The sequence below is a fragment of the Hypomesus nipponensis genome, chromosome 13 (assembly GCF_054491055.1).
Source record: "Hypomesus nipponensis isolate SF chromosome 13, ASM5449105v1, whole genome shotgun sequence".
Taxonomy (NCBI): Eukaryota; Metazoa; Chordata; class Actinopteri; order Osmeriformes; family Osmeridae; genus Hypomesus; species Hypomesus nipponensis.
Window position 1 is genome coordinate 13097501 of NC_140373.1, and position 23310 is coordinate 13120810.

The 23310-nt window shown below is 46.6% G+C and overlaps 1 protein-coding gene across 1 annotated transcript; it reads right to left on the reverse strand.

The window, feature by feature from the left end:
* Positions 1-12299: 12299 nt before the first annotated feature.
* On the reverse strand, positions 12300-15842 carry tob1b (transducer of ERBB2, 1b). The gene is made up of 2 exons (XM_084670572.1): positions 15594-15842; positions 12300-14514 (listed from the first exon to the last, which is right to left on the reverse strand). Exon 2 carries the CDS (start codon positions 14311-14313, stop codon positions 13306-13308), a length of 1008 nt encoding a protein of 335 aa, XP_084526698.1. The 5' UTR covers positions 14314-14514; positions 15594-15842; the 3' UTR covers positions 12300-13305.
* Positions 15843-23310: the final 7468 nt, after the last annotated feature.

The following is a 23310-nucleotide window of genomic DNA, read 5'->3' on the forward strand; positions in this document are numbered from 1 at the left end:
TGAGGAGGCTGAGACTGGTAGAGGCAGAGAGGCAGGGAGGATGGTAAGACTGGTTAGAGGCAGAGAGGCAGGGAGGAGGGTGACACTGGTAGAGGCAGAGAGGCAGGGAGGAGGGTGAGACTGGTAGAGAGGCAGGGAGGAGGGTGAGACTGGTTGGAGGCAGAGAAGCAGGGAGGAGGGTGAGACTGGTTAGAGGCAGACATGCAGGGAGGAGGGTGAGACAGGTTGGAGGCAGAGAGGCAGGGAGGATGGTGAGACTGGTTGGAGGCAGAGAGGCAGGGAGGAGGGTGAGACAGGTTGGAGGCAGAGAGGCAGGGAGGAGGGTGAGACTGGTTAGAGGCCCCTGGAGCCCACTTCATTAGGGAGTCATGGAAACCCGTGTTCCTGTCGGGGTCAGAATCCTGGGGTTCCGGAACGGAACTGCTTTGAGTTCTGTCGGACTGGGAGGAAACAGGACTGGATGGAAACAGGACTGGATGGAATCAGTAATGGCGGTCAGGAGTGGTGAACATGTGGAGAGGTTAAGGCCTTCTCTATCTCTCTCCCTCTCTCTAATTCCCTATTCCATATTCCTCCCTCTTCATCTTCCCAGCTTTTCTTTCTTTTTTCTTTAGTTTCTTTTTGGTGTTTTCTCTCCCTCTCATCTCTTTTTACTCCTGGATCCTCCTAAACCATTCCATCTCCTTCTTTATTCTTCTGCCCTCCTCTTTCTCAATCCCTTCCCCTCTCTTCCCCGACTGGTTAGGGAGGTAGAGAGATGGAGGGATGGAGGTAGGGAGAGAGGTAAATAGACAGAGGGAGGGAGAGAGAAAGAGGGATAAAAGGAGGGAGGGGGGAGGGAGGGAGAGTGGGACAGAGAGAGAACGGTTGGGTCAGGTTTATTTATTATTAGCTGTGAAAAGTCAAAGTTGGGTTGTTCTGGGATATTTCAACTCATGGAACGTCTCTCGTCCAATCAGAAACAAGCTAAATAAGTCGATGAAACCCAATTGTTTTCATATGCAGCATAATGTGTGACATCATATCTGGACAACTTGACTGTGACCATTCCACTGACCCTTAAAACAGAATCCAAACCGCAGCCCTCGAAGATGTGACAGGAATCATTGGGAACAAACCGCAGCCCTCGAAGATGTGACAGGAATCATTGGGAACAAACCATCCTCAAATCAAACGTCCACCTCAAGTTGAACAATTCACCAAACGCTATCTGAGAACAAACAACATGTAATTACTTGAAAAAGAAGTTACATTTGAAGGACAGAATGAACAAAGTGTTTGCCTCAGTGTGTGGTAGAAATGATAATAATGGCAAGGACTTTATCTTGTGTTCAGAATTAGTGTTATTTTCCTTGAGGGCAGAAGCTGTTCTCTGACTGCTTAGACAGCTGGCTGAACTGAAATAGGGAAAGAGAGAAAGTACCTCTGTTACTGTGAGCATGGCAATAATGTTGAGGATGTGACAATGTTGATAATACTATATGTCTCAGTGTACAGCTTTGTGATCATCTTAAGAATGTCGAACATTGTATAATGTGCAGCTTTGTGACAATCTCAATAATATTAATGATGTTGATAGGGTGGAGCTTTTCCATCATTTGTGATCTGATAAAGTAAAAAATGTGTGTGTGTGTGAGTTGGCTGTGCGAGCAGGGATGACGTGAAAACAGCAAGGTCACCTCCTGAGGGCCCAGTTGCATGCTGGTCCGCAGCCGACGTTGGTTTAGCATGCAGAGCAGCTCTTCGAACGCCCACCACCCATGAATCATACACACGCACACACACACATACACACATTCTCACTCTCTCACACACACACACACACACTCTCTCTCTCTCTCTCACACACACACACACACACACACACAAACAGCCCCCCCCTCCGCCACACACATACAGGAACATAAACACACCTTCACACACTTATACACACCTACACACACACACACACACACAAACACACACCCCAGTTAATCTCCCATACACACACCCGACAGCTCATTAATTTTACACTCTATAAAGGCGTGAAGAGCAGAACGTCCATAAAGTTCACGACCACAGAGCAGAGCCCGGCAGAGGAACGCAGCGTGTACACAGAACAGCCTGTCATCATCACTGACCAGCGAGGGGTGAAGGAAACAGATCCCCCTCCATAAGCTACGTTTTACAATAAGGCAATGAGGGATATCAAGTGTTGGATTCCTTTTGTCGGTTGATGGGTGTGTGTGTGTGTCAGTGTGCGTGTGTGTGTTGGTATGAGTGTGTGTCGGTGTGAGTGTGTGTCTCAGTGTGTGTGTGTGTCAGTGTGAGTGTGTGTGCCAGTGTGTGTGTGTGTGTCGGCATGAATGTGTGTCGGTGTGTGTGTCGGCATGAGTGTGTGTGTGTGTCAGTGTGTGTGTCGGCATGTGTGTGTCGGTGTGTGTGTGTGTATCAGTGTGTGTGTGTGCCCCAACGGCCCTGCTGTACTCGTGCGTGCTCCTGTTCTGTTGCTGTGATGCATCTTGGGTAGTAGGACTCCCTGGAAAACACAGACCCTTGAGCTCAATGGACTGAACCCGGAGGAAACAAACCTGAATAATTAACAATAAGTGGAGGGAGCTCCACTGTGTGTGTGACCCATCTCTCACCATGGAGGCTCAGGAGAGGGATAGGAGTGTCATGTTACGTAAAGACAGCAGCGTACTTTCATAGTTATGGAACAAGGTAAGGTCATTCATTTTTTGACTGGGTGAGATAGGGCTGGAACTGTGGTGAGAGACAGGCCTACACAGAAAACAGCTGTAATCCTCCTGTCAGAGGTTTAGGACCTCACTGTGTGTTGAGATTTTATCATGGTATCTGTGAGATGAAACTCAAGGCACCATATAGTTATATTGTACTGTATTTAAAACGTATCTTTATGGAGTGCTCTAAACTAACGTAGCATCAATCCTTTTCATGCTGATTGATGAAAATCTCTCAGACCTCAGTGAGTCTGCCCAGTCATCGTGACACGCACAAGAATGACAAAACACAAAAAGAAGACAAAAGCTGTTTTATTGCTTTTCCTTTTTACCGAGTAACCATCTTCCTCCTCTCCCCTACCTCACCTCCCCATCCTCCCCTTTCCTCACCTCCCCTTTCCTTTCCTTTTCTCACCTCTCGTACTCCTCTTCGTCTCTCCTCCTCCTCTCTCCTCTCCCCCTTCCTCTCCTCTCCTTTCATCCTTCTCTTCTCTTCTCTCCTCCTTCTCTCTTCTGCTCTCCTCCTTCTCTCCTCTCCTTTTCTTCAGATGGTGTATATCTGTTGCACTCCTGTTGGTCGGGCGATGCTTTGAACCCGAGGATGAAAGACTCCTATGCTGAGAAACTGGTGGGATGACACACACACACATATACACACGTGCACACATACACACATACACACAAACAGTCATACATTTGAACATACAGGCTTTGAGAAAGTGACTTCACAGCTCTGCTGTCCGCTAGATTACGATGTTTACTGTAAGGTGAATGACTTAGAAATTCTGATTTTGAACGTTTGAGATATAGTACAGTGCATTTCATCATCATCAGTTGTTATGGAGGAATAGCATTCATGTGTCTAATGCACTCATCCTCCCCTGCAGTAAATAGAATCAAATGTATCATAATGGTAAACTTGTAAACATGCACACGAGTATGTGCAGCTCAGCTGCTGTGAAGAAATATCAGCTAATGTGTTTTATATGCATGCAACAGATATAAATAAGTCATCTCTCTCCTCTCTCTCTCTCTCTCTCTCTTTCTCTCTCTCTCTCTCTCTCTCTCTGTCTCTCCCTCTCTCATACCCTCTCTCATATTTATATCAAACTCATGTTGTGCCCCCAAAAAATCTCTTTCAGATTTCTAGGTCATAACAGCCCCGACCCGACACATAAACACATTTCGTATTCGTGCTCCATGCTCATCAAATCTTGATAGCGGGCTCATAGGGCCCAGAGAGAGGCAGCCAGGCCACGGTCCACACATTCACTCAGTCCTGACACAGCCTCAACACATACAGTACAGCAGTCTAGTGTTGTTTTCAGTAGGGGGTACAGCGCTGCATACAGCAGAGTATGCAGTCGAGTGTACAGTGCTGTATACAGGAGAGTATAGAGCAGAGCGTTTAGTATTGTATACAGAAGTGTACAGTGCTGTATACAGTAAAATATAAAGTACAGTACATGGTGGAGTTTACGGTATTGTATAGTGGCGTGTGTATGCTATCGTGTACAGAACACCCCTGCTCTTATCAGCTGCTTTGGATTCAGTTCTCCCTCCCTTGGACACTCCTGCTCACAGTCATGCTTGCAAAGGTGTATACCGACCCTGAATCAGTGATGATCTCTTGTCCCACTGGTGGGATTTGAAAACACCCATAATGTTTATGTTGGAATTGTGTGTTCATTTGTGTATGCGCCTCCATCCATGGAAACTCTTGAGACAGAGAGGAGTCTGTGGAACTCGGACTCGGAAAGTTTAGAAAGAAGGAGGGGCAGTGGGAGGGAGGGAGGGTGAGAGAGAGAGATAGAGAAAGAGAGAGATAGGGAGACAGAGAGATAGAGAGAGAGAGCGAGAGGGAGGTGTCAAGTGGAAAGAGGTGAGGGAGTGATAGAGAAAGAAAGACGAAGGGAGAGGAAGATAGAGAGGGAGGGAGAGAAAAAGGGAGAGAGGGAGAACGAGGGGGGGAAAAAGGAGGGAGGGAGTTGATGGAGAAGTATTGTCAGGGCGACAAAGCTAAGCAGGGCATGAAGGGCATTCTTTGCATGTCATTTCATGCAAGTGGCCTCGCTTCGCCAAGCAAGGAACTACTCACTTATAGGTACAAGAGTGTACTGGGACATCTGGTCCTGTGTTGACAATACACAGGCACCACACACAATGGTTTCCACACTGTCACCGCATGACTGTTGATGTTCAGTCAGAGCCTTTAACTACCTCAGGGATGGGTTCACAAATTAGCCTTGTCTTACATAACTGTTTGTAGACTGATATTTGGATTGGGTGTCAACCATGCAGATAAATGTGATTGGCTAAGCTCTATCAGTCATGACTAAGCAATTGGTGAATTTACATAAGTGATCCTGAATCTTTGTGATATTGTTAATGTGTGTTGTAGGAAAGATCAATAAGTATATTTTCATATAAGTCGAGACATACAGAGTATAAAACAGTTTTGACACGTAAGACCATTTCTCATCACATCTAAAAGCTGCTAAAGTGGAGAAATGTCCCATGTGGAATCAGAATTTCAGGGACCCCATCACAACGTGAGCGCCTTAGAAGTCGACAAAGTCTTCCCTCTTGAGGAGTCCTGAACAGAGACTGAGGCCCTTTGTTCCACCGTCACCTTCCCAGCAAACTGCAGAGTGAACCAAAGCATCTTTTTCTTCTCTCAGCGTGTAAAATATTTAAACTGTGGGAGGAAGAGGAGAAGGACGAGGTGGGAGAAGGCATCGCTGAGTGCTCCACTTCTCTCCCTTCTTGTCCAGATACGACTTGAAGACGTTCAGTGCTCGTCCTCTGCATTTCAACGGTCCCATGAATGAGTCATGACTGTGTTGACTGCCGCGGCATCGACACTGACAAACTAACGCAGAGCGGTTGAGAACTGAAGTCCTCCAGACGGCCGTTGGACGCTGCACTTATCCGTAATTGTTTTCAATCATACGTGACGCCTAAGACATTCAGAGGAATGAAAGCTTCAGTGATTGGTGCTTGAATGTTTCATACACCTCTCTCTGGTTATCTATATCTCTGTCTCGTGCTCTCTCTCTCTCTCTCTCTCTCTCATCCCCCAGCCTTCAGCAGCATTATTAGAGGGAAGCCCATCTATCTGATCTGTGATTGGTGGACATGCTCAACCTTCAGTTCTCCTCTCCGCATATCTCCTCCACCTCCCCCCAACACCCCAGCCCCAGGGCCATTACAAACACAGTGATGTGTGTCTGTGCGAGTGCGTGTGTACGTTTTTGTGAGCATATCTGCGTGTGTGTGAGCGTACAGAGGCGCATTGATAGAGTTCCCTACCGCTCCTCAGAGCATCTGACAATCCGACAGACCAAAATCTCACCGGCATCTCTCACCAGAGACAGAGAGAGAGAGACACACACACAAATACACACACACAGACAGGGAGTTCTCCAGGCCTGAGTCACGAGGGTGTTTCCCTGTTGGTCTCACACTGGGAATGTCAACACACACACGAGGACAACACGTCACACACAATACTCACCAACACACCACTCCCCACTGAGGAATGGATGTTATGTACATTGTTCCCTATATATAGCAGCCCTTCATACGGTGCTGTGTCCGGTGTGCTGCCTGCTGTCTTAGTGGACAAGTGGGCATAAAGAAGGAGAGGAGTGGAGGATGGAAAGAGGAGGAGGAAAGGAGGAGGAGAAGAGGAGAAGGAGAGGGAGACGGTGGAGAGAAGAGGAGGAGGAGAGGGAGACGGGAAGAGGAGGAGGGGAGGAGAGGGAGATGTGAAGTTGGTGGAGGCGAGGAGTGAGAGAGATAGGGAGGGGACAGGAAAAGGTGATGGAGGAGAAGAGAGGAGGAGGTGGAGGGGCTGAAGGGAGGAGAGGAGGAGAGAAGGAGGGGAGGATGAAAGTAAAAAAACCTACGTCAGACTAAGGCGGTTTCCTCCTCCAGACTACCAACCAAACCTTGGGAAGGAGACTACCCCGAGACGTTATCACTAGCCTGGATAGCACAGGGTGCCAAAGCAAAACAATAAAGAATTCCTCTCTGATGTCCTAATGCATGTTTATACAGTTCCTGTAGTATGTATGTGAGTGACTGTGTGTGTGTACGTGTGTTTGTGTGTGTGGTGTGTGTGTGGAAGGGGGGGTGTATGCTGTGAATGGATGAAACTCTGATAGGAGATGCAGTACAATGTGCTTAACAACACACAAAGTAGCCGTAACCATGGAAGGTTGTGGGTCTGGTTCCTGTCCTATCACTGGTCCTACATCACTGAGACATTACAGTTAGTGAGTGGAAGTTGGACCAGACTTCCAGGCCAAAACAAATGGTGTCTTATCTTCACGGTGCAGAGACGAGAATAACCACGCACACACACAGTCTTACTTTCTCTCTGTCTTACTCTATCTCTCTCACACACACAGACATCCACGATCACACACACACACACACACACGCACACATACACACACACAGTCTCACTTTCTCTCTGTCTTACTCTATCTCTCTCACACACACAGACATCCACGATCACACACACACACACGCACACACACACACACACACACACAGTCTCACTTTCTCTCTCTCTCGTTTTCTCTCTCACATACACATGTAGGCGACAGAAGATTAGAGAGGAGACTGTGTCAGGGCTTCCTATTATTAGAGTGGAGGTTTATGGTCAGAGAGAGAGATGCAGGGGAATATCTGACATGAAATTGCACAGACCATGAACTTCAACTACAGGAGGAGCGAATAGGGGCGAATTAGGGAAAGAGAAGGCTGAAGAGGGAGGAAAAGAAAGAGAGAGAAGGAAAAAAGGATAAGGAGAGGGACAGTACGAGGGCGAGAGTAGAGATGGAGGGGGATGAGAGAGAAGTAGAGAGGGGTAAGGCAAGAACGAAAACGAACAGAGAGAGAGTGAAGGAGAGAGAGACTGTATCCCCGTCTGCTCCCTCTTGTCTCGTCCTCAGACACTCCGCCTGGCTACCTACTGGCCACTTCCTGTGGGGAGTCATCACCACAACCTCGCTGATTGGGTCACCCTCCCAGCTGAGAGGTTGTGCAATGACCAGTGGCTCTGTTGACAGGAAGTACAAGCAAAATGACATTGAAACACACAGAGAGAGAAGAGGAGTAGGGTGTTGGTGAAGGGTTCATGGGTTTGTGGGTGTTGACTGACAAAAACATTATCTTCACAAACAAAAATGGCTGCTGGGCAGATGAACACAATCCATTTGAGTGAGCCCATCATCCTAGCCAAGGAGGAAGAACTCATCACACAGCCATTCCCACTATGTTTATCAGCATTGACCTACTAATGACAGAGCCTATCAGCAACCTTTGACCTTCACCAAGGCTGTTATGGTGAAAGAGAGATTTCTATGTCGTGCTTGGTGTATTTCGGAAGAGTTGCCCCATGAGAGAAAGAGTTGCCCCATGAGAGAGAAACATTTGAACTCAAGTCACCCGTTGGATTGCGTTTTACTTATTTATTTATTATCAACTGCTTCCTTTTCTTTCTCCCTATCTGTCTCCAGCTACTGTAGCAGATGATTGTTTCTACAAGAGACACAAGAGGGATGAAGAGACACATGAAGGAAAGCCTGAAAATCATGCAAGTCCAGAGAGGGAGAGAAAGACAGAAAGAGAGAGGGAGGGAGGGAGGGAGGGAGGGAGGGAGGGAGAGAGAGAGAGAGAGAGAGAGAGAGAGAGAGAGAGAGAGAGAGAGAGAGAGAGAGAGAGAGAGAGAGAGAGAGAGAGAGAGAGAGGGAGAGAGACTGAGAGAGACTTGCATGGACCTGCATGATATTCCGGCTTTCCTTCATGCCTTTGCTGTAAGCATTCCTCCTGTGAGAGTCAGAAACCATCGACAGCTACAGTAGCCAGACCCACCCAAGCGCTGAAAATAGACATGCCTTCATGACGAGGTGTTGCGTCAAAACAGGCGGCATGTCATGTGCAGGTGTGTATTTCCAAATAGCTTTTGCATGCACCCATAGTTTTGGAAAGGGAGAAAGAGGGGGAGAGAGACGGGGATAGAGATAGAGAGAGGGAGGGGGAGAGATATAAAGAGGGAGAGAGAGAGAGAGAGAGGGAGGGAGAGAGAGAGAGAGGGAGGGAGAAAAGGGGGAAGAAGGTAGAGTGGTAGAACAGAAAGAGAGGCAGGGATAGGATTCTCCAATGCTGACGCAGAAGCCAAGCCAGTTCTATTTTTAAACCTATTGAAGTGTGCAACACCCGTTTGTTACCATAACCTTCAGCTGGGTTGAATACAAACAAACAGAGAGAAAAAGAGAGCGCGAGGGAGAGAGAAAAGGAAAAGGAGAGGGAGAGAGAATGAAGAGAGAGAGAGAGAGAGAGAGAGAGAGAGAGAGAGAGAGAGAGAGAGATAGAGAAAGAGAGAGAGAGAGAGAGAGAGAGAGAGAGAGAGAGAGAGAGAGAGAGAGATGAAAGAAAGAAAGAAAGAATGGGAGAAAGAGGGAGAGGGATGGAGAGACGGAGAGAAAAGGAAAGAAAGAAGTAGAGAACAAGGCAGGGATAGACTGAGAAAGAGAGAGAAAGAGAGAGACGTTAGACAGAGAGATCCAGAAGAGAAAATGAAGAGGACATCTTGGTATTCTGCTCATTCCCCCTATCACTGGAATGATGATGAAACATGGATTACTATTCTATTTGGTAGGGAAGTGAGGCTTTTAAGTTGAATGACTGTCTGGCGTGGAATAAGAATGTGCTTGAGTGGATGATCCTTGGTGGAATGACTTGGCAACACTTGAAAGCACAAGCTAGGCATCAAGAGAGCATCAAGGACTAAGCAAATGCAGCCGGTATTCATTAAGGCTTCATCGCAAACTTTATCTTCGGATTACTTTTCCAATAAAATTGGGATATTGTTTTGTCTCAGTCTCCTTTTGTCTCTTTCTCTCTCTCTCTCTCTCTCTCTCTCTCTCTCTCTCTCTCCCTCTCTCTTTCTCTCTCTATACTATATGTTTACAGAAAGGTCATTTTGTAGTCAGTATTATCAATTTCAATAAAGCTTTACTTTTATAGACATCTTTTTTTTTATAGTTCTGATCAGACCGTCTGTTTGTGGTGGTATTATTGGAGCAAGCGTCACTGTTCTCCTCTCCACGTCCCCATGGTGAGGAACAGTTGCTCCGCCTCCCACTCCTCCTCCACGGCAGCAGAACCGTGGCTGCTGTGAGGCCAGAGGTCAGAGTTCAGCCCTCAGCCCTCAGGCCCGGGCCACCACACCCACCACACATGCCAGTAAAGGCACAGTTTACTATGGTTCAAAGTCACATGGTCATCACTATGTGAGCTGTAAAATTTGTTTTCGAGTGTCTCTTTACTCTAACGTCGTCGAAACCGAACGGAAATGTGTATAGATAATTAAACGATACACCCGTGGCACATGTAGGGGTTGCAATGGACAGCAAATGTAAGAGCTCTTTGTGCTTTTTCGGTTGATCTGTGTCTATCATTCTGTTATAAAAGTATGACGTAGGACATTAACTATCTTCTTTATAAGACCTTGGCACCCATCTGATAGCTTATCAAAGTTACTAGATTAGAGCCATCATACAGCAGGCAATTACGTAATTTTGGCATGTAGACAAAATAAGACCATTACCTTCTCTGTGGGAGATACAGAGGAGCTGTAGCAGGGCTGAGACAGCCTGCTCTGGAGTCCATCCTGCTGAAAGAAATGATAGAGGGAGAGAGAAATATAGAGATGAGAGTGACAAAAAGATAGAGCCATAGGGAGGGAAGGAGAGAAATAGGCTGTAGAGAGGTGGAGAGAGAGAGAGATAGAGAGGTGGAGAGAGAGAGAAATAGCGAGGTGGAGAGAGAGAGAGAGAGGTGGAGAGAGAGACAGAGAGACAGAGAGACAGAGAGAGCGAGAGGGAGGTCGCAAGGGGGATGGCGTGAGGGAGAGATAGAGAAAGAAAGAGAAGGAACACTGCGGCCCTGACAAGATGGAGACCCAGCAAGGCAACGCCACACACCCTGGGAGTGTCCCTGCTGGTGTGACCACACCATCTGTGTGTGTGTATGTGTGTGTGTGTGTGTGTCCGTGTGTATGTGGTTTTGAGGCTCGTGTGGCTTACAGTGCCCATCACTATGTGGATCACTGATGCATTCAAATGTAAACACTAATCCCTGGCCCAAACACTACATTAGCAGCAGAAGACATGAGTAATGTGTGTCCTTGAGAAGTCACACACACACACACACACACCAACACACACACACACACACACTCACACACACTCACACACTGTCTGAGTCAGTCCCTGGGAAATCTATATTCACAGAAAACAACGTACACGGTGAGTGAACTCCACGTGTACTGTAGTCTCAATCACTGTGGTCAGAATCCTCCTTCAAGAGCAGCTTTACTCGTCAGCTGGAAAAACAACGCATACTTTGGGTGCTGAACTGGCTCAGCTGCACTGGTATGTCCACATAGCTGATGGCTTTTTCACAGGGAGAAAGGGTGCGTGGCTTTCGCAGAACAAACACAAGGGCTATTTCCCTGCTTCGACCTTTGCCTCATATAGAATTGCAAATGTGATTATCTCTTTGGTGGGTTAAGCTGTTGCAACTCTAAACCTTGGTGAATGTTTGGCCTGTTCTTGTCTTACATGAGCTCCAGTTCTCCGCTGGTCACGTGACAGGGCGTAATGATTGCTGCGATGATATTGCGGGCCGAGGCACATGCTTGCGTCACACTGGCGCTACCAGCTTGTAAACAACACAAGAAGAGAGCCTAGCAACATGAACTGCCTTAAAATAAACCATCGTTGATTGGACAATGGAGTGGTAGAGAGGGCATGAAATTGTCACAGGGTTGGCGTTTATAGAATCTTAATCGTTTCCCACCAAAGCCCACCCTCACCTCCCTCACCACCCCTCGCCCCCCAAACCATACCCTCTGCGGGATATCTGGTCCATGAGGTTGTATCACATCCCAGAGGTAACCATGTAAGGTCCACTTACCACACACACACAGGAGAGGAATAGGTTGTTTCCAGTCTACGGATGTTGACTTTGAACGTTTCACACCCGCGGTGTGACATTGATAAACTGCACAGCCACCATGTTCAGCAACCCCGACTTTGCTGACTGACACAGCCTTTGGGTTCAAGAACACCATAAATACGACACAAAGTACCAAACTTTCAACACGTGGCTGTCTTTACAGGCTGGTGATGCCTAGGGAGACAGGCGTTTGTGCGCTCTGGAGGAGCTGAGGAACAGGAATGGAACTGGCCCAAGGAGTGGCAGTTCTGGAAGGTGGGGTAAGGTTTAGGTCTAGGTAGAGCCTTTGACTGCAGATCAAGAAGTCGCAGGTTCAAACATCCCTTAGGGTGTCACTTTGGATGAAAGCTAAGTGGATGTGTTACAAGTGAGCTCCAACAACCTCCTCCAGGTTTTAGGTGTCTTCTGCTGGTTGTCTGATTCAGCCCAGTCCCATACTGTGAACTCTCACTTGAATGCAGTGTGATGTCTGGTACACTACCTGAGATGGCTGTTATGAGTGAAAGGATTCCCTGTCAATAATTCCACTGTTCACAAAACTTGTTTGACTGTAGTTTATTTTATTAAAAAGACCAGGGTGCAAATATGAAATTAAAAAAAATAAAGACAAGCATATAATTTGTAAGCATTTTAATACAAACTTAACAATATAAACTATTTCAGTCCCTCTTGACATGTAAGACACTGACTCAAAATACTTACTTATACCGTATTTTATCAAGTATTGCACAATGTAGGTACAAAATTAATATTCATACGATTACATTTTTGTCCATAATATAGCAAAATCGTATAACTCTTAACAGAAAATACAACTCTTCTTTCAGAAAAAGCAAATATTCCTACGCTTGAATTCCACCACTAAGGAATACTCTGTACACAATCTTTAGAATTGATGCATCTTAAAGATGGATTTCTTCAACATTTCTTATCTTTAAAAAAAGAAAAATAAGAGGAAGCTGCTGTAGCCATCACGGATCACTGGAGTAGTAAAAAGATATAAATGCAACACCATGTCATAGAAACAATATATACTCTGATATCTTACAAACTCTGTACTAAATTAAATTATACAATTAGAAAAAAGACCAAGTAACCCATTTAGCAGTGCCAATTAGTAGAAATCAGCCATGTCTTACCACCTGTAAAATACTGTAAGAGGCCCAAACTTGAATATTTTTTGTCTTTTGTGTGAATAATTTGTCTTTTTTTTTTTTTTTTAGATCTTTCTTCCAACATAGTAAAAAAAGTATTTGTGCTTGGTTGGCAAAAAGGAAAAAGAAAAACAATGATGCATGTTAAGTAACCCAGCTTGGACATGTGTGTACAACAAGCTTGTAGTATAAACAAACTCAAGGGGTCCACAGTAACACCCCCCTTGGGCACATGCGCTTCACCGACTAGACAAAGAAACTTCTCATTGGATGCTCGTTTATTTCCTCGAAAGTCCAGTGGTTATCGTCGTTGTTGTTGTTCTCTAAATGTGCATTTTGTTTTTCTTTCTCTTTCGGCCACCGATCATTCATAAATAACCTCTCTCGTGAATTTAGTTAGCCATGACTGGCTGGAACTGCTGGTTAGAATACTGCATGCTGCTCAGACTGAAGTTGAGGCCTTCCATGAGGGACTTGTCGTTGAGGCCTCCATAGGCGGCGAACATGTCAAAGGCATTGTTGTACTGCAGCGGGCTGAGGCCTCCCTCGCTGGGGAACGCAGCCCCAGGGCTCCCCTGGCCCTGGAGGCTGGGGAACACAAACTCCTTGGCATTGGGGGAGAGGGCGGAGGCCTTCTGCTGCTGTCCCAGCCCGTAGAGGGAGTGCATGGAGGTGGAGATGGCCTTCTGCTTCAGGAGGGTGTTCACATTCAGGCCCAGGTTGGTGGGGGAGGAGCGGGACGCCTTGTTGCCGTTGCCGCCGCCGTTGCCGCCGCCGCCGCCGTTGTTGTTGTTGTTGCCGCGGCCGCTGCTCTTCATCTTGGTGGAGCCAAACTTGGTGGCGGCGAAGGTGGCAGTGGTGAAGGTTAAGGGCTGGGCGGAGCGAGGCATGAAGGACGGGCTGACGGAGGCCGACTGGCCGAAGGGTGGCGATGGCGAGCTGGACTCGGAGCACGCACCGACGGGGTCGCTGATTGGCATGAAGACCTGGGCCTCCGGGTTGAAACTGTTCTTGATCTCCTTGTCCAGCTCGGAGCCGTTGTTCTCGTTGTTGTCGTCCACGTAGAGCACCTTCACCGTGCCCTTCTCCCCGATCTGGTAGGACACCTCGAAGGGGTCGATCCACACGCTCAGGTCCTGGGGGAGGTTGTTGCGGACGTCCTCAATGTCCAGGCCGCTCTCTTTGGCCGCCTGCTCCACCACGGGGTCCACCTTCTCCCCTACATGGATGCACCTGAACCCTGACCCCTTGTATGGCTTATCTGGGTACCAGTGACCCTCATACTTCTTCTTCAGCTGCCTCTCCAACTCCTCGCCAAATATGTTGACGCGTCTCCGGGGGAGTTTGTTGTACAGGTAGGAGATGATAAAGTTGAGTGCTACTTGGATTTCAAGCTGCATAGCTGCTTCACGGTGGGGATCGATCGTGTTTCCTTTTCCTGCAAAGAGTTGTTGTTTCCGTTCCTGCTTCTTCTTGTTCCTCCCAGAGTTGAAAACCCCTCCAAGGCAGAGGTGATTGGTTTGAGCTGAACGCAGAAACTAAGGGTGAGTGCTTGTTGCCAAAAAATATATCCTTGCTTCCACAAAGTAAAGTTATGTATCCTGTAGGAGATATGGAGAAAATAACAATATTAGAGGTTTAAACCCTAAGTTCAGACAAATTACAGATCGAAAACAAAAAGTCAGATTTATTTTTTATTTTTTATATTACACATTTGTAGCCGTCAGGCAGGCGTTGCCAAGCAGATCATCTTCCGAGACTGTTAATAAGGTCAGAGGCTTGATTGGTTTAAATGCTCTTTTCAGCGTGCCTACTCTAAACACTGCATTGCTGTATAGCGTCTCGCAGCTATACGATGTACACGGCTATAAATAAACGTCGTCATCCCGCTACTGACTCATACTGGGGGTGTCAGCATTGCGTGTTCCCTGGCTGTCGAGAGATACAGCACGCAAACATTGTTGACCTCTGCTGGGCCAAGGTTCATGGTCTTTTTATGCTAATTCAATAGAAGTGCGTATTAAATTAAAATATTTTTTCCGTTACACAAGATACAATGACTGCCATGACAAGAGCTCTGTTGAGTAAAAAAACAACAACGATATAGTACAACTGAGTGTGTTGATTGCAGCAAACCCTACAGGCAAACCTAGGATTGAGAGCTACCAACAATCCCATAGAAGGGTTGTTACATAATCCTCATTGAATTTCTGACCACGGTCACAGACGCCTCTCTCCACTATCGGAGTAGCTAAATCCAATTTAAATTCGACTCGACTGCTGAATATAAATGGTGAAATTATTTAGAATAGACTGCCTCTAATTTGAATCACGTATGAATACCTCTAATCTCTAGAACGAAAATGATCCATGTAGATTTATAACGTCGTGGCAGGTGTTCCTACGTCCAACCCGTCCACCATTAAAGGTCCACCGATAAAGACGCTGATAAAGACGCGACATTTTCTTGTTTTCGTGTGTGATTGGCAACGTTTGCATGAACATTATACGAAAACTGGAGCTGTTTTTCGGATCCACCAAATAGACCGACCCTCCCTTGTCCAACAAAAGTAGTACCTGCTTGCCAGCTTTGGTTTTAGGGCAGGTTGAGTGTCAAGGGGTTTATTTGTTATCTAAACAACTTCTGTAAAATAATCATTGTTGCAAGTTATGTACTTACATTTAAATGTACAGCAGGTTCTTCTTGCACTGTTGATAGCTTGAGTGACGAATGGCTTTCCTGGCAAAATGATGTGTCTATGACGCGGTCAGCAAACTAATAGATAGCTTACGACCCTCTGTAAAAAAAAGAATCTTCTGTGTATCTAAAAGAGTATTCCAGGCGATATTTGTGTGTGTGGGGTATAATTTCATGTATCTAAGCAGGCTAACAAGCTACCTCCCCTCTGCCTGGGAGTTTTACAACTCTGTCCTTTTAACACAGGCTGATTTGATTATATAGTAGCCCTCCGCCACGGACACACAGTAGGCGGTGATGCGGCTCTCAGAGGTCAACACCCTATAACAGGCTGCCATTTGCCAAACGCGACATACGTCATTTTCAACTACGTAAACTCGCATTGCTATTGGCTTTTTGTTCAGTCTGTCAACTTGCAAGGTTCTATTTACGGTAGTGGTTTGTCTTTCATGTGGCTTGCCCTGCCGAATGACCAATTTAACGGTCTTGATTAATGCTTGTTGTTCTACTGAAAATTTAATTAGAGAAAACTATGAAACACCATAAGTACATGGATTGCACAAACATATTCGAAAGTTATAACTGAACACACCTTTTTATTTATAAATATATAACTAAAAAATTACAGTGACATTTTTTATTTTGGTACTGGTTTAAAAGTGTGAGTAGATGATGTAATGGTTTTTGAGAGGGATACGTTAGCGTATGGTTAGCTACAAGCGCAGGACACCTGTCACTAATACCTTAACCTTACTCTCACACTAGCCTTGTTGTGCCCGGCTGCAATGGCTATAAAGACCGCATTTGGCAATAAGTCAAAAACACTGCACTTTCCAAGACCTATCTGTACTAACCACAAAATATTTTTTTTATACTGAGCCATGCAGAATCTTTAGTAGGAAGAAATTGCACCTTAATAATCACTGACATTGTTGAGATTGAAGTTTATACAAGCTCACAATGATATTTGTCAGCTTAATTACCACACTGTCACATTAATTTAAAAAGTGCACATTTGTGAGGTCACAGTCTGTAGAAACTCCAGAATAGCTGTTCTTGCACAATAATTGCCTGGCTGTGTGTCTGTTCTATAGCTGTGCAACTCTACCAACAGCTGTGCAGGGCTTAAGCTCTCCCTGCCAGGCCTAAGGTGTTTGACGTCACAACCTGTTCTTACCTAACCTCGGCTCCAGAGCCTGGTGTTTGCATAATGAGTACAATGCCTTGTGAATAAAATTTGCCAGGATGAGGCTGAAGTAGGCCTACAACAGGTTTGTTTGGGGCCTGTAATGGTTTAGAAAGGAGGTACTATTTTCCACCCCAGATAACCCACAGAGGAATGGAAGGTTTTATAATGAAGGATTTGCTCAGTGTGAGACCAGCCTGGTGCACCTACTGTGGATAGGAGCTCATTTAAACTCTCAGCTCTTCATCCCGGCAGAGAGCAGAGTCAATGTCATTTCTGATGCAATCATGACTGACAGTGATCAATAATAATTCATTTACTGTACCGTGTGTGTCCTTGACACTAAATGTCCTGGTCTATTCTCAGAAAACCGATGAAAACGAAACCCCCCCCATACACGTACAATATTTATACACTATGGACATATACAATATAAATATATATATATATATATATATATATATATATATATATATATATATATATATTTACAGAATACTTTCATCATCCTTAAGGTAACACAACAGTGTTGTGGTACAAACAGTGTAAAGCAGGTGAGCTTTAGGGGAGTCGTGGATTGTCAAGTGTGGCTGGCAAGCCTTGCGAGTGAGTGGCCTTGCCTGCCCTGGCCTGGGCTCTGCCAGCTAATTTGCTTAAGGAGGATGTAGAAGAGCTAAGAAGGGGCTAGGGTAGGTGATGGAACCTTGCCTGGTTCTCGACTCGTCTCACTCTCGCTCTTGGCTCATGGGCTTAATCTCTCTCTTTGGGTTGTTGCTTTTTGAACAGAAATGTTCAAACAGTTTTCTCACAGTTCATCCAATTCGAATCAGTCTCTCTCTATACTTTTCATCTTGCACTCTCTCTCTCTCTTTCTCACTCTCTCTATTTCTCTATCTCCCTCTCTCTTTCTCAAAACATCAATTTCTGAAACACAGTTAAATATTAAAGGAATAGATTTTCTTGGAAACTCCAGAGGATTTTTAGGGTTTGGGTTAGACTCCCTTTTCACTTCTGATTCAGTCACACCGAAACCTCCCCAACATTTCCCGTTTGTGAAATAAAGTCTCTCCTGTAGAGCCCTCAGGCAGCAGCAGGGACACAACGGGGCAACACACCACCCTTCCCCGGCTCCAGATTGGGCCCTGGCAGGGGTGAGACAACCCCCCCGCCCACCCTGCAGGACGCTGTGTTAGGCAAGGCCTGGCCTACAAACACACTCTACACAGGGCCAGGAGCCCTGGACGTTCCCCAAGGCCACCACAGTAGACCAGCATGACACACAGCATCAGCGCGCAGGTCGGAGAGTGTCCACCAGCAAAATGGTGGTGCTCTCTCTCTTTTTTGCCCTGGCTGTGAACAGGTTGGATGCGGTGGACCGTGTGTAAACAAGTTGTTTTTGTACGTTTATCGTTTATGTTTTGGTCAACAGGCAGACGCCTTGATATGATGGTATGGGACAGCGCAACATAAATAACAATGCCAGTGGGAAGTCGTCATGCTATATTTTGCAGTTTTGTCGTAACGTAAACAATTTGTCAAAATGTATCAGGAAAGGCTAATATTACTGTTGCAGCTCTGTATCAGGAAATACATGTTTCTTACAATTATAGTTACCTTCTAGCTAGCTTCTTCCACAATATTCTCCATGTACATGGTTGAAGTCAGCGACTACACACTCCTCCTGCATGACTGGATGGCTCTGGAAGTGAGCGTCCCTAATGAGCTTGTGTGTTTTTAGAATCACTCACACACCCCGAGATTCCGGTGTTAGATCATAATGACATTCTGTTCACCTATGTGAGCCTGTCCTCTCTTCTCTGTCATAATGAGCAAGAACAACAGAGCTTTGTCTACGATGTGATTTTCCCACTGGCTGAATGCCTGTTGTTTTCTTTGTAACGGGTAAAGAAAAAGGGTGTGTTTGAAACACAGTGGGCACGTTACAAATAAAATGGTACACCATGTTTGTGTGTATTTATGTGTGTACGAAGAGGGATGTTGGAGTAATTTATATCCAACAGCAAAGAATCACACTTCGCAAAGGTTTCCACTCAGAGACAAACACATGCTTTATCAGTCTTTGCCAGTGTAGCAGGGCTGTGGTCAGACCCTGACACCCTGATACAGACCCCATGGCACCGATCAGGGCAGGTTTGAAGACGTGTGGTGTGAATGGCACCGGTGAAATGCACACAGGCTGTCCCCGTCTTACAGGAGGAGAGCCGAGCTCTAAGGCAGCCGAAAATACTTCCTGTCCGGTTGTTTACCAGTGCCGCATTTAAGGGGGGGGGGGGGGTCACACACTCCTGACAGGTCCCAGGAATGTTAATATAAGCAGCGTTAATACCTGCCCCTGCTCTCCTGTTTGTCAACCCTCTCTCACACACACAAACACATGCATACTACACACAAAGACTCTGACCCGGTCCCAGAAAGGCACATGTAGAGTGAGACCAGCAGACACATATATACTGTACATAGACTCAGACACACACACACATGTGCACACACAAAGTTAGATACATACACACAGGGCCGTGTGTGTACAGGACAAGCATGAGCTGAATACATTCATAGTGAGGTCTGTGCAGTGGGGCCTGGTGGAAGGAGAGAAGCTAGCTGGCGGGCAGATGAATCTAAACCTCAGGCTACAACCTTGAGACCAACGCACAAGGGAAGCAGGCTGGAAAATTGAAAACATCCACAGTTGAAGTTACAACTCTACTCAAGCTGCTACAGTAAGACCATGGGTACAGTAGTAGGATGTTGTTGTGTGGTCAGTTTCAGGACAGTTTGCCTGTGGGTGGGCGGGGTCAAACGCAGGAGTTACGCAAGGAGTCCCATCCTGCTCTGCTGTTTGGCGTTTATCGAGGGGATTATGTTTAGCATGCCGAGCAGCGGCACCATGAATCACACTGGGAAAAATACCCTCGCATGAGGGCTTAATGACATCAGCACGGAAACGGAGACAGGATCCGTGTCCCATGTTCCCTCTGCCCCCCCCCCACTCCCCCTCCGTAGACCACACACATACACGTGCGCCCGGCAACGCACAACAACGCGCGCCAACCAGCACAGGGAGTGCCCTCTCGCAGACAAATCGACATTTGAGAAATTCAATTAGGCCCTGAAATGAACAGGCAGTGTGTGGGGATGGAGCTGGTGGCAGGCTGAGGGCCATCCATTGCGGTAGAAGTGTGTCACATTCCCATGAATACGGAATGGAGGGCTGAAACAGTCGACTCCGAGTCGCCGTCACTGTGATTTGTATTTTTATCCTCCTCCCCCCTCTCCTAACTAGACTCTGACCTTCTCTCCTTCTTGCTCAGTTTGGCTTTCCCTGTCACTCTCTCACCCTTTTCATTCTCTTATACTCTCCGTTTTTTTTCTCTCTTTCATCTTTAACTCCCTTTCCGAGCTTCCTGTTTCCTGTCTCGCTGGGTGATCCATGAGTGTGAGGCAGTACAGCAGAGAGTTCCAGAAGGTGTCTAGAAAACTGAGAGAACACACAAACAAACAAACAAACACACACACGGAATGTGTTCAAAACAAATCTGTATCGATAAACAATTCAACCTTAAATCAAACAGTAAGTTCATAGTTACTTCCTAACCCTGTCATAACACAATCTCTTGTACACTTAGCATGAGCTGCTGCACATCACATGACAGTTCACACATCCGGTCTCCACCGCAATTATCGAAGTGTTACGCAGCCAACTTCACCATCTGTGTAGAGCAAACCCTACACTCAGAAACCTTCAATCTGGCGTGCAGGGAATTATGTAATGTAGTCATGGCAACAATTCTTCAAGATCAGTCTGCTCCTCCACAGTCAGAGTAGCATTCAAGTGCTATTTCCCCCCGCGGCCAAATGCCAGATCTCATTTCTTTAATGGCAATGAGCCCCTTTTTTGCTTTGATTGTTGCACGTCCCCCTCCCAAAAATCCAACCTTTTCCAGTCACACTTTTTATGCAAATTGAAAACAAGCGTCATCTCACCTTTTGAATTTTACAATCATAGGCTGTTGCATGCTGTGACTCATTGCTATGTCTGGACAGTTCTGGAACAGCAGTTTCAAATGGTTGAATCTGTCAGGAACGGATAATAGTCCCGAAAACCACAAACCAGGCCTTGCGAATAGCATTGTGTTCTTCCTCATCCTGCTGGTCCAAATGGAAGATCCAGAGGATGGGGAGGGGTGGAAGGAAGATGGGCTCTGGGCCGGGGGTCATCAGAAATCTAGAGAGGCTCACTGTGAGTGTTAACGGATTAGAACATTGGAAACCAGATACCAGGAAGACTTCTCTTTTCACAAGTTGGTATGACATCAACACTGAGAGGGACTTCCAGTTCACAGCAGGAGAAAGGCTGAGAAAGAGCGTCTTTCTCTCTGGACTCTCCACAGTGAGGTTTGACTGGTGTAGCAGGATGCTCCAGACCTCTGCTCTGTTGGCGCGGTAACCGGAGGAGGTGGAGCTCTATTTCGCTGATGGCTGTCCTTTAATAGGCCAGGAGAAAGGTGATAGGCTGGGCAAAAGAGCGTGAGAGCACAAAACCAACCAATGAAGCAGAAAAAAAGAGTCATTTAGGCCGGCGGTACTGTGTGTAACTGCGTCAGCATTTCAATGTTTTTAAATCTCAAGGGAGGAGGAGGCAGTAATTGTGACATTGCACTTTGCCTGTGAACAGCTATTTTTGGAATAAAATCTGCCTGGCTATCATTGAGGGTTTGTGGTCAACTGTCAATGGGGCACATTTCAGTCAGTTACAGGGGAGAAAGCGAAACTTCGCTACAAAGCTGCACGGTAATCGAAAAGTGCCACCCAAAAAGTGCCCTCTCAAGATATTATTTACGTGCTGAATTTCACATTAAAGTCTCCTCAAATCTTCTTATATCATCTGACAAACCACCCGGTTAGCCTCTCGTTCAGCTACTCTCCTCCAATCACAATCATGTCAGTCAGTAAATCTGCTTGTCAGTCAGTCAAAATAAAGAAATAAAACAGTCAATCTTGGGGGGTGCCTTGGTGGATTACTGGGTAGAGTGCATACCAAATAGGCTGAGGCATTACCGCAAGGGGCTGGGTTCGATTCAAGCCTGGGCCATTTTCTGCATGTCATCCCCTCTCTCTCTCTCCCTAACGTTCCTGTCTCTCTAACTGTCACTATCAAACTAAATTCAACAGGGGAGGGGGAATTCTCAATCAGTTCATCATTCAGTCAGTCAACAAGACAAACAGTCAGGCAGGAAGCTGGTGCAGTTCCCCTGTTCTCCCAGCCCAGCATTATGTGTCCTTTGGTTGCACCACTTCCAGTGAGCGCAGCACAAAAGGCCACACAGAGCCAGGCCAGTGATGCTGGGGCTACTGAGCCTTGGAAATCCCTCCAACTAAGCCCTGGGTGTTGGGAAATACTGTCTGCCCAGTGGTACAGGTGTGGGGTGGCTGGAGGGCTGGGAAGTTGGGGACAGAGAGGCTGGAGGACTGGGGGCTGGGGGGAGCGGTGGACTAGGAAGTTCAGAGGCTGTGGACTGGGTGGTTGGGGTGCTATGGGGCTTTGGGACTGATGGTTTGACGCCAGCAAGGGGTTATGGTTTTGGTGGTGATCCTGTAACATAATTTATTTTTCTTTCTTACTATTTTTACAGTTGCCTAGAGTGGTTGAAAGAGGGATTTGTATTTGTGTAATAGCTTCCTACATCCCAAACAAACAGAATGTATCTGGACAGATGTACTTTTCAAAACTTAACAACCCCCACAGCCCAGAATTCCTGTTGCCAGGTTTCTGACGTATAATTCTGTGTTTACCAAGGTCAGTTTACCCTGACCCACTTCCTTCAGACCTGGGGTCACTGCAGACGTCTCAGTTCCCCTGTCACCGACTCTGACAGCAGTACCCTGAATGACTTCAGACCTTGTCACTCGCCACTACGTGATCTGTCAGACATCGTAACATACATTCTATTCGTCTGTCTTCTGTAACCCAACACAAGAGCAATCTATGTACAAGCTATTGATAATCTGGCCATGGATGTCATGCGTTAGCCAAACTTTCCACCTGGCCCCACCCCCTATATCAACACTTCACCCTGGCTCCGCCTCCTAGGTCAATATTCCGCCTGGCCCCTCCCCCCAGGTCAACACTCCACCTGGCTCCACCTCCCGGGTCAACGTCCTGTTAGCTCCGCCTCCCAGGTCAACATTCCTTCGATACAGCAGACTCCCAGTTTGCCCAGCACTGTGTTTACCCGCCGTCGTGCTGCCTGAGAACTGGTCCAGGATCAGGTCTGGCCGAGGGTGCGGGAGGGGGAAGAATGTCACAGGGAAGTGCAGACTGATCCCACGTCAGTGTGAAAAAACATTAATCACCCAGCCCTCTCTGATGGAAATGCAAGGTGAAGAGGTGAACACCCAGCCAGAGCAACCCGCTCAGTGTTGGTGTGTATTTGGATCTCATCTCCCCCGAACCTTCTCTCTCTCTCTCTCTCTCTCTCTCTCTCTCTCTCTCTC